At 46.3% G+C, this 15,490-nt stretch overlaps 1 protein-coding gene across 1 annotated transcript in view; it reads right to left on the minus strand.

Annotated features, from left to right (window-relative positions):
• SLC11A1 (solute carrier family 11 member 1) overlaps window positions 1-15,490 on the minus strand; it is a 70,566-nt gene that overhangs the window by 44,305 nt on the left and 10,771 nt on the right. The window contains exons 2-3 of the mRNA XM_089662596.1: window positions 9,542-9,642; window positions 327-449 (exon numbers count right to left, since the gene is read on the minus strand). Coding sequence (XP_089518722.1) covers window positions 327-449; window positions 9,542-9,642 — 224 coding nt within the window. The remainder of the gene's footprint in view (window positions 1-326; window positions 450-9,541; window positions 9,643-15,490) is intronic.

Below are 15,490 nucleotides of genomic sequence, written 5' to 3' on the forward strand. Positions count from 1 at the left end.
ATTTTGTGTAATATGATTAGAAGCACCATCTAGTGGCCATAATGTGGTATTTTCCTGATTGAGGTATTTCAGGAAAAATGCCACAATATGGCTACTAGATGGTGGATACAATCACAGGATATAATCATCTTACACAAAATACATTAATTGTTTTTTTTTTTCGGCTGTGCAAATGTTTTTCACAGTCATACAACATATTTTTTATAGACAGACCCCTGATAGTACCCGTGAGTTGGGTGTGTGTACTTGTTTATGTTAGATAATAAAGCCTTCCCACTTCCACTTGTGTAAAAAGGCAGGACGTCAACTATATCTGTTCTATGTACCTTGAATCCAGCGATTGCCCCGCACTGCAGGTCCGATTCAATATTTCCAGGATCCAGATAGGCGATACTCATCAAGAACCCAGGCCCAGTAAATGCCCAGAGCTTCCTAAAGCTGAAGCCAGGCTAGGTGGAAATAGAATAAGTGAATTAAATGCAAATAAAATAAAAATATAAATATGAAAATATACAATATATGAATAAATATATACAGTATTATATTATTGATAAATTGTACATTATATTATTATATTATTATTATTATACAGGATTTATATCGCACCAACAGTTTGCTCAGCACTTTACAATATAACGGGAGACAATACAGTTCAATACAAGAGGGATAGGAGGGACCTGTTTTATGTAATATAAAAATGATCACATAGGCACAGATAAAAGTAACAGGGGAGGGGCAACCTTAAAGTGTTACTAAACCCCGGACCCTGCATTCACTATATCCGGTCTCCCCGGTCCCTGCATTCACTATATCTGGTCTCCCCAGACCCTGCATTCACTATATCAGCTCTCCCTGGACCCTGCATTCACTATATCTGGTCTCCCTGGACCCTGCATTCACTATATCTGGTCTCCCCAGACCCTGCATTCACTATATCCGGTCTCCCTGGACCCTGCATTCACTATATCTGGTCTCCCCAGACCCTGCATTCACTATATCTGGTCTCCCAGGGCCCTGCATTCACTATATCTGGTCTCCCTGGACCCTGCATTCACTATATCTGGTCTCCCCAGACCCTGCATTCACTATATCTGGTCTCCCCGGACCCTGCATTCACTATATGTGCTCTCCCCGGACCCTGCATTCACTATATCCGCTCTCCCCGGACCCTGCATTCACTATATCCACTCTCCCTGGACCCTGCATTCACTATATCTGGTCTCCCCAGACCCTGCATTCACTATATCTGGTCTCCCCGGACCCTGCATTCACTATATGCGCTCTCCCCGGACCCTGCATTCACTATATCCGCTCTCCCCGGACCCTGCATTCACTATATCCACTCTCCCTGGACCCTGCATTCACTATATCCGGTCTCCCCGGACCCTGCATTCACTATATCTGGTCTTCCCGTACCCTACATTTACTATATCTGGTCTCCCCAGACCCTGCATTCACTATATCTGGTCTCCCCTGACCCTGCATTCACTAAATCTGGTCTCCACGAACCCTGCATTCACTAAATCTGGTCTCCACGAACCCTGCATTCACTATATCTGGTCACCCTGGACCCTACATTCACTATATCCGCTCTCCCCGGACCCTGCATTCACTATATCTTATCTCCCCGGACCCTGCATTCACTATACCTGCTCTTCTCGGACCCTGCATTCACTATAACCGATCACCCTGGACTCTGCATTCACTATATCCGGTCTCCCTGGACCCTGCATTTACTATATCCGGTCTCCCTGGACTCTGCATTCACTATATCTGCTCTCCCGGACCCTGCATTCACTATATCCGGTCTCCCCGGACCCTGCATTCACTATATCTGGTCTCCCCGGACCCTACATTCCCTATATCCGGTCTCCCCGGACCCTGCATTCACTATATCCGGTCTCCCCAGACCCTGCATTCACTATATCTGGTCTCCCCGGACCCTGCATTCACTATATCTGGTCTCCCCGGACCCTGCATTCACTATATCTGGTCTCCCCGGACCCTGCATTCACTATATCCGGTCTCCCCGGACCCTGCATTCACTATATCCGGTCTCCCCGGACCCTGCATTCACTATATCCGGTCTCCCCAGACCCTGCATTCACTATATCCGGTCTCCCCGGACCCTGCATTCACTATATCTGGTCTCCCCGGACCCTGCATTCACTATATCTGCTCTCCCGGACCCCGCATTCACTATATCTACTCTAACCTGCTAAATACCTTTTCTCATCAGCAGTATATAGCAGTCTTGTGACTTCTATCAGTGTCCAGCAAAGCGCTGGTTAAAGCTTGTAGGAGGAGTTTTCTCTGTCTGGACAGTGCTGATTGGCCCTGTGCTGATCACATGTACCCTCCCAAGAAGAAAAAAAAGCCCTCTCTAGCAATACACACTATACTGAGCAAGTGCATGTGGCTACGGGTTCAGCCTGTCTTATCAGGTGGACATCTGAACAAGAGGAGGAGCAGAGAAGACGGGATCAAACAGCCTTTTTTACACAATGCAGAGGATTAACCCCTTAGGTTCCACAGTGAGTATAACAAGCATGCTTGACTGCATCTACAGACTGATTGGACTGTTGTGGGTTTAGTAACACTTTAAAGCTGAATGTGAATTCTTTTTGAATCTCTTCCAGATCTGTGCAGTAATCCAGTGTGAGGCTTCCTGTAATACAGGCCACTCACTGCTGCTCTCTCTCTCAGGTGACTGAGAGGTGACTGGTCTTGTCTCCGCCCCCTCCTGAAGTTTTCTGCAGGCAACATGCAGTGGGTGGAGCCTGCTGGGCCCCTCCCACAGCTCTGCTCTCTGCACAAGCTATGTACAGCACAGCGATGATGTCACTGCTAACTTGATAAGATAATATCTGGGTTTGCAAAAGCATTTAGTGCACACAAAGTGGATTTATATCCTTTGTGGCTATTGGAGAAAATAATAATAATAATTAAATTAAAGGTATTATGTCTGGAGTTCAGCTTTAAAATTGAACTCAAATTAAGAATCTTCTGCCTGATAAGTTTCCATATTTGTGTATTTATTTCCAGCATTTGGGGCACTGTGCAGCGATAAGACTCAGGCCTTAGTTCTTCTTATTAATCTGCTATTGGTAACCGACTTCTAGTTTCCTAGCCATGTTCCTAAATTATACCTGGTACTGGTACATAACGAATCAACACTTCCCACTTTCACATCACTCCTTCCTCTTGTTCACATGAGAGTTTTCTTTCTGCTCTGGGAGGATACAGAACTCCTGACCCTCTGTCTGGACAGCGTTGACTGGCAATGTGCTGATCACATGCACCCTCCCAAGAAAAAAAAAAACCCTCTCTAGCAATACACACTAAACTGAGCATGTGCATGTGGCTACGGGTTCAGTCTGTCTTATCAGGTGGACATCTGAACAAGAGGAGGAGCAGAGAAGACGGGATCAAACAGCCTTTTTACACAATGCAGAGGATTAACCCCTTAGGTTCCACAGTGAGTATAACAAGCATGTTTGACTGCATCTACAGACGGTATATCAATATCAATACCTCACGTGAGGGCTGCGTCCACCCGCATGGGGACGCACAGGTGTTCCGTGTTCCCACTGATGTCAGTTGGGACAAAGATGCTGCTCCCAGCAGTTAAAGTTAAAGCCCAACTCCAGGAAAAGTAAAAATGCGCTGCCCCTGTACTGCAAGGGTTAACTGCCCATTTAGGCCAAGAGGATTTACCGAAACTTCAGTTTCCCCCTTGCAGACAGGCTTCCTGAATGTTCCAGCAGTGAAATGTCCCTTGGCGTCCTCACATCCACTGCAAGGCTATGGGCCCTGCATCAGGTGTGATGATGTCATAGTTGATTTGACCTCCGTGTCATAGGATAGACGAGGCTGTGGGGACTTTCAGCATGGAGAAGCCTGCAGGACTGGAGAATCAGGTAAATGAAATGAGCAGGCAACCCTTGTCAGGCTAGGGTAGCCTCACTGCAAGGAGGGATTTATAATTCCCTGGTTCACACTTGTGCAGGCCGTGTGTTCCGCGTTTTCACAGGCATGGCAGCCCATTCCTTCGAATGGGATGCCATGCCTGCGTTTAAAAAAAAAAAAAAAACTGCATGAGTCTTTTTTAAAAATGCGGCCGCAGGGAAATTGCATGGTCAAAAAGATCGTGCGATTTCCCTGCGGTTTCTGCACCTGCAAACACGCTGCCTGTTGAGATGCGTCGGGGTGCCATTAAGAATGAATAGCAGCCCTGTGCGTCTCATAAGATCAGCGCGATTTGGCTGCAGGTGGACCCGGGTTCAGGAACCCCATACAGCAACCATCCTGCACAGTGTGAACCAGGGCGCAAATAATATACTCTACATAGTTACATTGTTTCTGCTTGCATCAATATAACTATGTATATACCATACCTGTGGACTCCCTATAGAACAACCTCTCTCAACCAGCGTGCCCAGGCACCCTGGGGTGCCTTGAGGTTTCTTCAGGGGTGCCTTGGCAAAATATCTAAAAATTGAACAAAACTAGTATCCAAGCCAGCGGGTGGAACAAGCTGGTCTTTTAGTTACATAAAGCCACAGGTATTCATTGCGCACCGTTACGACCTTCTAGCCGCCGGCGTCTTGACAACCAATGACATCATCAGTTGATAAGGAGGATGTCAGCTGCCTGCACAGCATCCTAGTTTGACCCTCCCCCACCCCTCTCCATCAGTGCTGGGGTCACATTAGCTCAGTGATGGAGAAAAACTGAGGGAGAAGAGAAACATGGGAACACTAGTCAGTACCAGTGTGCAAAAGTGTATTTGCTTTGGAAGAATAAATCCCCTCTAATGTTGGGTGTCCTACATGTGTGGATGTTGCTGCGTTATATAAAACTATTAGAATAGTTTTTCACATTTTAGAATGGGGTGCCTGAAGACTGTCCATAGTTTTAAAGGGTGCCTCGGGATTGTCCATATTTTTTTAAGGATGCCTTGACTGAAAAAAGGTTGAGAAACACTGCTCTAGAAGCAGGAAATCACTGCATAGACATCACTACTCCAGTGATCTCCACTAGCTTCTGATTCCTGTGCCGAGCGGCTGTTTTCCTGCATTCCAAGTCACCCGTTTGGCATGGACACCATTTACAGAATGCTTTGCATTTTCTCAATGGATGCAATGATTGTCCAATCAGAGAATGATTTGCATTCATTGGTCACCAAGAGGGTTAGTGTTAGGGTCACCAGGAGGGTTAGTGTTAGGGTCACCAGGAGGGTTAGCGTTAGGGTCACCAAGAGGGTTAGTATTAGGGTCACCAGGAGGGTTAGTGTTAGGGTCACCAGGAGGGTTAGCGTTAGGGTCACCAAGAGGGTTAGTGTTAGGGTCACCAGGAGGGTTAGCGTTAGGGTCAACAGGAGGGTTAGCGTTAGGGTCACCAAGAGGGTTAATGTTAGGGTCACCGGGAGGGTTAGTGTTAGGGTCACCAGGAGGGTTAGCGTTAGGGTCACCAAGAGGGTTAATGTTAGGGTCACCAGGAGGGTTAGTGTTAGGGTCACCAGGAGGGTTAGCGTTAGGGTCACCAAGAGGGTTAGTGTTAGGGTCACCAGGAGGGTTAGCGTTAGGGTCACCAAGAGGGTTAGTGTTAGGGTAACCAGGAGGGTTAGTGTTAGGGTTATAGGAAGAATTAGGGTCAGGTCACACCTGAATTCCATAGGAATGCTCTCTGCATTCCCGTGCAATTCAGCGTGGTATGATTTTTGGGCTGAAATGGTACTGGATCGCACCAAAAGTAGTGCATTGACTACTTTTAAAAACACACTGCAACCCGATCGCATGGTACTGTGACACCGTGCGATCCGGTGCAGGTAACTGCGCTGTGTTTGCAATCTGTGTTCGGGATGTTGTTAGGAATGCACTGACACCCGCAGCAAATCCCAGTGTTTTTCAATGCAGTGTGGGAAGTCCGCTGGACTAAATGTATTCCATAAGGATCTTCAATATGAAGCTCATAACGGATACACCTAGATAAGTATGACCTCATAGAGGATAATCCAAGGTGGAACGAAAAGTATAGTAAATAATAGACTTTTCATGACCAAAACAGTATTATATGTACATAATAAAAAAAAAGATCTTAAAACAGCATGTCACCATATCCATAAACCGACTTGTTTCCAACCATTAAGATGACCGCCACGTTTCAGTTCGCAATGACGCCATACGATCTAGCTCCAACCAACGCGTTTTGTCCTCAATGACGTCATCAGAGGCGCTGCACCCGCTATATATGTTTATGTATTGTAACCTGCAATATTGTGCTAGCTGCTTGTGTGGGGTATACTTCCCGAATTTAAACAGACCCAAGCGCGATATAGTCTATTTATTTAGTGTTAGTGTTACAGGGAGGGTCGGGGTTTCGGGGGAGGGTTAGCATTATGGTCACAGGGAAGGATAGCTTAAAGGTTACGTTTAGGATTAGTGTAAGGGTTGGTTTTGGGTTTACATGAAGAATTAGTGTTAAACTTACTATACACATTACAATCTGATTGTACAATCTCCTTTAGATCCACCAACAAGTATGTAGTGCAATGGCCTGCCTGACTGCTTACAAATGGATTGGATAGTTTAGGTACGTCCTTATATTACATAGCTTTGAAAGGTCTAAGGTTCATTGTACGAGTGTTGGTGTGGCCCAGATTCACTGCACGCTGGGAAGAGAACTCTCACAGAGACCGGTTGATGCAGTAATATGTAGTAATATGATAATGCTGAGAAAGTACAACAACTCTGAAGACACGGCCACACCAAACCAAGAACTTACAATGTCCCAGGCAAGGGATATCTGTGCACACTGTAGTCACCTGACAGCAAATGACAGAGGGGGCGGCTGGAAGGCAGACCGGCAATGAGGCCCCAGCAGGGCTTTTTTTCTCAGAGATTAGTTGCATAAACTCCCCCTTGTGAGTCACTTTTTCTCTCCAATTCCTACCCACCTTCAAACACCATCCATTGGTTCCACCATTTACCCACCTCCAAACACCATCCATTGGTTCCACCCCTTACCCACCTCCAAACACCATCCATTGGTTCCACCCCTTACCCACCTCCAAACACCATCCATTGGTTCCTGACAGCAAATGACGGAGGGGGCGGCTGGAAGGCAGACCGGCAATGGGGTCCCAGCAGGGCTTTTTTTCTCAGAGATTAGTTGCATAAACTCCCCCTTGTGAGTCACTTTTTCTCTCCAACTCCTACCCACCTTCAAACACCATCCAACAGTTCCACCCCTTACCCACCTCCAAACATCATCCATTGGTTCCACCCCTTACCCACCTCCAAACACCATCCATTGGTTCCACCCCTTACCCACCTCCAAGCACCATCCAATGGTTTCACCCCTTACCCACCTCCAAACACCATCCATTGGTTCCACCCCTTACCCACCTCCAAGCACCATCCAATGGTTTCACCCCTTACCCACCTCCAAACACCATCCATTGGTTCCACCCCTTACCCACCTCCAAACACCATCCATCGGTTCCACCCCTTGCCCACCTCCAAACACCATCCATCGGTTCCACCCCTTACCCACCTCCAAACTCCATCCATCGGTTCCACCCCTTGCCCACCTCCAAACACCATCCATCGGTTCCACCCCTTACCCACCTGCAAACTCCATCCATCGGTTCCACCCCTTACCCACCTCCAAACACCATCCATCGGTTCCACCCCTTACCCACCTCCAAACACCATCCATCGGTTCCACCCCTTACCCACCTCCAAACACCATCCATCAGTTCCACCCCTTACCCACCTCCAAACTCCATCCATCGGTTCCACCCCTTGCCCACCTCCAAACACCATCCATCGGTTCCACCCCTTACCCACCTCCAAACTCCATCCATCGGTTCCACCCCTTGCCCACCTCCAAACACCATCCATCGGTTCCACCCCTTACCCACCTCCAAACACCATCCATTGGTTCCACCCCTTACCCACCTCCCAGTACCACCCCTTTTAGAGAATACAGGACCAAGGATCATTTTGTGGTGCTATGTAATGTGTATGGAATTTGTTAATGATAACAAAAAAAAAGCAGTAAAGTAGATCCCCCCATCCAGCAGCAGTAGACCCTCCAGCAGCAACGGAACCCTACAACAATAAACCCACAGCAGCAACAACAGATCTCCCAGCATCCAGCAACAATAGAGCCCTCCCTTAACAGTAGATCTTCTCTAGTGACAATAGATTCTCCTGCAGACAGCATCGAAAGACCTTCCAGCATACCCCAGCACCCCTTGCCATTACATACATTCAGAGCTGGAGGTGCCGTAACTGCATTTTCCCGCTGAAAAAAAACCCTGTGCCCCAGAATGAGGAAGGCGATTGCTCAAGACACAGCGACAGTCCTTACTCCACAGGAACCTATCCCAGCTGTTCCTAACCAGTTGGGGGTCTACCCACTACGCAGAATTAGCACCAACCCAAGGGGAACTGTGCTTTTTATTAGCACTGCCAACACCAAAAATGGCCGCAGAGGTCAGTTAGGGCAGCAGCATCCAATTAGGCAGTTGCTCCGCTGATGACACCTATGGAGCTCTCAGAGGAACCTGGGTTCCCCCTTGTCCTCTACCCTCTCTGCATGGTGGCCGCCGCACAGCGCCACCCTTGCAGGGAGGTCAAAATACACCTGCCTACATGGAGGTGGTATGCTCAGGTTGTAGACTGTATGGTGACCCTAGTGTTAGGGTGAAAGCAAAGGTTAGTGTTAGGGTCACAGGGAAGGAAAGTATGAGGATTACAAGGAAGGTTAGTGTGAGGTTTAGTGTACACGAAAAGTTACAGGGTGGGTTAATGTGTCGGGGGCTGGGGGGGGGTTCGGTGCTTCAGGTGCTGAAACCTAATAATTTATAAATGGCAGCAAGTTATTGCACCCAAGCAGAATTAAATTGTGTAAAATGTAGCTGATTTCCCCAGAGCTAGACGCTCTCCGAAATAGGGGCCCCCTGGGGAGCTCTCCAGTTTGATCTTTCTGGTATCAACCACTTTAGTACCAGGCACTTTTACCCCCTTCCTGCCCAGGTCCGATCTTTCAGCACCGGTCCGGTCTGCACATGCTCAAGAAGTGATGTCAGATGGAGGAGGTTCCTGCTATCGCCGCATTTCTTGGTTACAGACAAGTCCCAGATCTCGCACAGCCTTACCTGGATCAGATAACCCCGTATAGGTTGCAAGCTGATGATCCCCGCGAGATGGATCGGATCTGCGGATTGGGGAGCATACTGGATCGGACTCCGATCCATTATGCTCAATCCGCAGATCCGATCCATCCTGCGGGGATCGTCGGCTTGCTTAAAACTTTCCTTTTCATGGAGAGGGTCCAGTGTCACCCCGTGCGATAGGTGTCACCCGGTGCGGCGCATTCCCCCGCGCACCCGCCTAGGGACGCCCCTGTCTGTACAGGATTTTAACATATGTTTGAGCATATACTGTGTTTTACAAATAAAACAAATCTTGGATTTACTTGTTTGCGGTCAGGTTGTTCACAATATTACAGATATGATGAATGGGCTTACTGTGTCTGTGGTGGGAACAGAAATCTTTTCATCCAGGTAGGTTCTCTCACTGTCATCATTGGCCTTTGCAATAGTTCCATATCCCTGGTTCCTTGGTGAGTCTAAAACCAGAAAAAAAAATGTTACTATTTTCACATTGGCCTTAATGTGGTTCTAAAGCCAGGACATTTTTTTTTACCTTACTGTACTTTCTGTATAAAATGGTTGTACTCCTCAGACATGGAATACGAACAAAGCAGAGCCCTCTATAGTGTGTACTTGTCTCAATCCAAAGCACTAAGTGTCATTTCTGTCTGCTACCTCTTTCCTCTGCTATCAGCATGAATCATTTCTTACAAGTTTTCCTGACACCATGAGAAAAATGGTGACGGGGAGGAGCTCCAGCAGATTGACAGCCTCAGCTCTGCTCCTGTGAGCTGTGTGGAGGGGGGGGGGGGTGTCTCTTCCCTCCAATCAGCTCTCAGAACTCCCCTCACTGAGCCCTGCAGGGTGTAATTTCAGCTCTCCGCCCCTTTTTTCTGAACTTTGACAAGCGGTTCCATGCACACGGGGTGTTTTGATAACGCTGGTAACTTTAGCTGTGTAAAGTTTTTTAGCTTTTTTTTTTAGCATTTTTGCATTAGCGTTTAGTGGGGTTTTTATGTGTTTAGCAGTGTTTTCCTGCGTTTTTCCACATTTGCATCTTTTGGCGTTTTTTTGGCCAAAAAGTTCAAAAACACCGGTTTGCAGCGTTTTACCACATTTTTCAGCGTTAGAGCATTTTTACAGCTAAAAATAGTCCTGGGTTTTTTTTCCAGCCAAAGAACGTTGATTCCAGGCTATGTATGTATGGACACATAGGATAACATGCTGGAGGGTTTACTGGCTGTAGAAAAAAAACCCATCAAAAGCCAAAAACAGCCGCTGTAAAAACATCCAATGTGCATGATGACTTATAAATCCAGCACTTTGAACTGATGTAAAGAAGAGAAGACTGCAGATAAACAGGTACAACTTGTGTAGGAGGATTTGTTTAATTTGTGTATCACCTGAGGCCAGTCACTTCACTGGGTATATGGAAGGGTTTACAACCACTTTAAGATAAAATATGTCCCAGTAATTGTATCGCCCCCTCTCCTTCCTATATACTCTCCTGGGTCTGATCTCAATCCAGCACTCTGTCCATCTGCAGCGGTGGTGGTCTCTCTTTCTCCTCACAGGTTCAGAGACAGAGCTCCTGCTGCTGCCAATCAAATCCTGTGACAAGGGAGCAGGGGGTGGGGCTGAACAGCGCTGTATGTGTCTATGGATGCACATAGCCCAGCTCAGCAACAGGCCTATATGTCTGCCCCCATAGCAAGTGGCTTGCGCTGCCATCATCGCCAGTGGGGGACCCCAAAAGGTTCAGGGCCTCTCTGTGCAATACCATTCCATACAGCAAGTAAGTATAACATGTCTGTTATTTTATTTAAAAAAAAATTAACTTTACAATTGGTTTAAAGCCGAACTCCAGCCAAAAATAACAAGAGGAAAATGAATAGCTCATTAAAAGATAAAATAACAGCTTTTGCTGCAATATTAAAGGAGCAGTATAGGCAAAGCTCTTTTGGCTGTACTTCTCCTGCGGATCACAGGAGTGTAGTTTGTTCTGCACTCCTGTGACGTCATTCCGCCGGTCCAGGCTGGGAAAGATCCCGACTTCAAAGTTGGGATCCACCCCAGAGTCTGGAGCGGCACCTGGCTCAGCCTCTCAGCAATCCACTGAGAGCCTGAGCCAACCGCTCCCTCCCCCTCCACAGTCCAGTGCTCCAATGAGCACTGGGGGAGGGGCAGAGGCGTCCCTAGGGTTGGTGTCACCCGGTGCGATAACACTTGGTGACACCCCCTCCGACAATCCCCACAGGATGGATCGGATCTGTGGTTTGAGCATAATGGATCGGAGTCCGATTCATTATGCTCCCCAATCCGCAGATCTTATCCATCCTGCGGGGATCGTCAGCATGCAACCTATACGGGGTGACACCGGACCCGCTCCACGAAAAGGTAAGTTGTAAAGCAAGCCAACGATCCCCGCAGGATGGATTGGATCTGAGGATTGGGGAGCATAATGGCTAGGACTCCGATCCATTATGCTCAATCCGCAGATCCGATCCATCCTGTGTGGATCGTCAGCTTTCTATACAACTTAGCTTTTGGTAGAGCGGGTCCAGTGTCACCCTGTGTGGTAGGTGTCACCCGGTGTGGCGCGCACCCCCGAACCTGCCTAGGGACGCCACTGGGGAGGGGCTAAACAGAGAGTGGTGACTGACAGACCCTATCTCTGCTGTGGGAACTCAGCGATCAGTGGTCATGTGATCGCTGTGTTCTCACCCTTAGAGCCTCAGACCGATGCTGCATCCACCTAGGTAGGTATGATTTGAAGAAAAAAAATTGACCATACTTCTCTTTTAAAGTTTTAGTTGAGATTTATTTTTTTCTGCTACTAGATGTCCTCTGTCTGATGGCCAAAATCATTCAACCCACTTCTTCTGAACCCAAATCCTACTGGACCCAACCCCCAGCCTGGGACTGGACAGTGAAAAAAGAAGCTGCACAGTGATGAGCTCATCTCTCTGTTACTCTGTTCTCACCTCCTATCAGCATGCTTGTCAGCACATAAACTGATTAACACCTTGTGCTGCTTCTTGCTCTCACCCTCCAGTCCTGCTGTACAGGGATGGCAGGTCAAATTCAGTTACTAAAGCAGCCCATAGATGATACTGTTTTTTGTTAGCAGGTGAATCGATTGACTCATTGTGCTGCTTCCTCCTCTCAAGCTCCAGTACTGCCGTAGAGGGATGCCAGGTCAAATTCAGATACTAATGCAGGCCATAGACGGCTCAAAAATTGGCCGATTTTTCAGCCGAAAAACAAATCGGCCGATTTTCGCACCATTAGTGGGTTAATTGGTTGGCCATTTTTTGGGATTTTGGCACTTTTCTTTATCGGTGAAGTTGGAAAAAAATTGGCCAATTTTGCAGATCGGCCAATTTTCCTGGCAATGATGGGCAAATCGGCCGATTTTTTTACCGATAAAACATCTGCGTGTGAGCTGTGACCTGCAAGAGGAAGAAAAAGAAGAAGAAAAAGAATTCCAGTCCGCTATTATATTTGACATGAAAAAGTATTGCGGTTGCAACAATGTATCTATTTGTATCCGAATAAAAACATCTGTATCTGAACTGGATACAAATAGATACATTGTTGCAACCGCAATACTTTTTCATCTCAAATCTAATAGCGGAGCTCTCTGCAAGGGACAGAAGTAATTAAACGCCGGACATAGACGGGACGAAAATTGGCCGATTTTTTTACCGTTGGTGGTAATGTCGGCCTATTGAACGACCGATTTTTGTTTTTTTTTAAAACGGCCGGTTTTCAACCCGTCTATGGCCTGCATGAAACAACCCATAGGTGATACCGTTTTTTCATTCAAACAGCAAACTAAAAAAAAACTTTTTTCGTTCAAATGAAAATAAAACTGACTCAATTTCCCTATCCACACTTATGCCGGCCATACACTGGTTGAATTCCGAAATAATTTTCTTTAGAAAATCTTTTCTAAGAATTTTCGTTTGAATTTCGCACCATTAGTGGGGCCACAGAAACGGCTGATTTTCGTGCGACCATCGAATTTGAGTGATCGGGCATGTTGGAATTTTTTTGAAAAATGAACGAATTTCTAATCAACGATGGGAGAAAATTCTTGGCCAGGAAAATTATTTTCTGTAGCAATATGAGGGGGAATTGAAGGCTTGGTTGGTCAAATTTCAAAATCAATAATGGGAGAATCGTGCGAGAAATGTAATCGAAAAAGAAACGAGCGTGAGCTGTGACCTGGAAAGAAAAAAAATTTCTTGGAAAACTCTTTTCTGTAGCAACATGGTTGAATTTCGAAATCAATGGTGGCGCCATCAGGTTACAAAACGCACAAAATTTCCAATTTTATAAAGAAAATTCATTCAGGATTTGACCCGTGTATGGCCTGCATTAATGTGGATTGGGGAATCCTCCCCACTGAGCTTTTGTATTCTGACAGGGGGGAGATTTCCCTGCTGTCAGAATACACTGATCAGAATCGCAGGCTATAGCCTACAGCGCTTATCAAGCGGTGTGTTTGTACAGATGCTGATCGGTAGATTGACTTCTGTACAACCTCCTTGCCCATAGATGGATTGAAATTTGGCCAGGCCCTGCTGAACCGATGGATTTCGATCCGTGTATGGCCGACTTTACACTGCATGCATTAAAAAAATACCTTTAGGGCCGGTTCACACTATAGAAATGCAGTCCAGATGCATTCCGGATACGTTTTTGCATGCATGTTTTTGATGCGTTTTTGATGCATTCCAGTGCGGTTTTTATGCATTCCAGTTCATTTTTTCCTCTCTCTTTTTCTTCAATTTAAATAGGTTCTGGTGTGTTTTTGATGCAGTACAGTTCTGAGCAGAAAAAATGCAGCCTGTTCTACTTTTCTTTCTGCACCTGGAACACACTGGAACTGCAAGCACTGATGTGAACTATGACATTGACAACCCTATCACCTACTTTCTGTGCGTTTTGGATGCAGAAAAATACGCACCTGAAATGCATGGAGTGTGAACTGGTACTGAATGATGTATTACTGACCAAAGAACTGCCTTACTTTAGGTTGATATTTGCACAGAGCTTTAAAGTGCAACTGTACCTTTAACCTCCCTAGTGGTCTGATTATGTCAGTATTTCTGTGCTCAAAGCGGTACATTGTTTTGCATGGAAATATGTAGTTTTTTTATTGTAGGCCTGTAATTCTTAGGAATAACTCACTGAAATCTGTCCGAACAAGAGTCTAGTAAACATCCCGGGGATGATAAAATTTGAAACACGAAATCATAAATTATAATATAATAAATAATCATAAAAAATAATAATATAATAATAATAAATTTAATTCAATAATATAATCAAACCAAAAACACTGAAATGTGAAATAGAGCACCAAGTTCGCACATCGCTGAGCAAAGTCGCAGAATCGTTTTTAGTGTCTGATGAGGAATTTCCCCCACGAATCATTATCACTCAATTCTGCAAGTGGTTTTGATTTACTATCGCTGTTCTCTAGCCGGTCTAAAACCGCTTTTGACCTAAAGGGACGCTTTTTGGACGCCATGGACGTTTCTCAGTTTCCAGGCAGAAAGAACAGTAAAAATGCAGGCAGGGCGCCGCACAAAGCACTCGGGACAAAATGTATGTGAAATGGTTGGATACAGGAATGTTATACTATGTGATTTTAGTTTATTAGAAAATATCAGTTTTTAAAATGTTCAAATTTGCCGCCGGTTTCGGCCCCCGTACGTCACGTATGTCCCGACGCTCGCAGGGACTAGAACACGGAAGCCGGATGCCGGCATCGGGAGGAGGAGATGGCCGGGGACACTGCAGGGGGGACATCGCAGGAGCGCAGGACAAGGTAAGTGCAGAAGAGATCCCGGAGCAACGCTGCAGTGTATTCCCGAGTGTAGCTTGGGGTTACCGCTTTTGATACTGAAACTTTACCCCGAGCTACACTCGGGAATACCGCCAGGGAGGTTAATAAAATAAAATCGGAACAAATTATTGCATCTCTGTATTCATTAGTAATTATACTTTAATATAATGCAAGCGGGCGGCACAGTGGCTTAGTGGTTAGCATGTCTGCCTTGCAGTAAATGGGTCATGGGTTTGATTTCTGACCATGGTGCCTCCTACATGGAGTTTGCATGTTTTCCCTGTGCCTGCATGGGTTTCCCTTGGGTACTCTGGTTTCCTCCCACACACCAAAGACATGCTGGTAGATTAATTGGCTCCTGTCTAAATTGTCCCTGGCCAAGCGGGATCTCCTGCATGGTAGGGGTTGGGGAAAGACCTGGCAACCTACCCTGTAAAAATAATTGCTAAGAGAATTCATAGAAA

This window comes from Staurois parvus, unplaced genomic scaffold, assembly GCF_062004578.1.
Source record: "Staurois parvus isolate SC_StPar_1 unplaced genomic scaffold, SC_StPar_1.0 ptg001495l, whole genome shotgun sequence".
NCBI lineage: Eukaryota > Metazoa > Chordata > Amphibia > Anura > Ranidae > Staurois > Staurois parvus.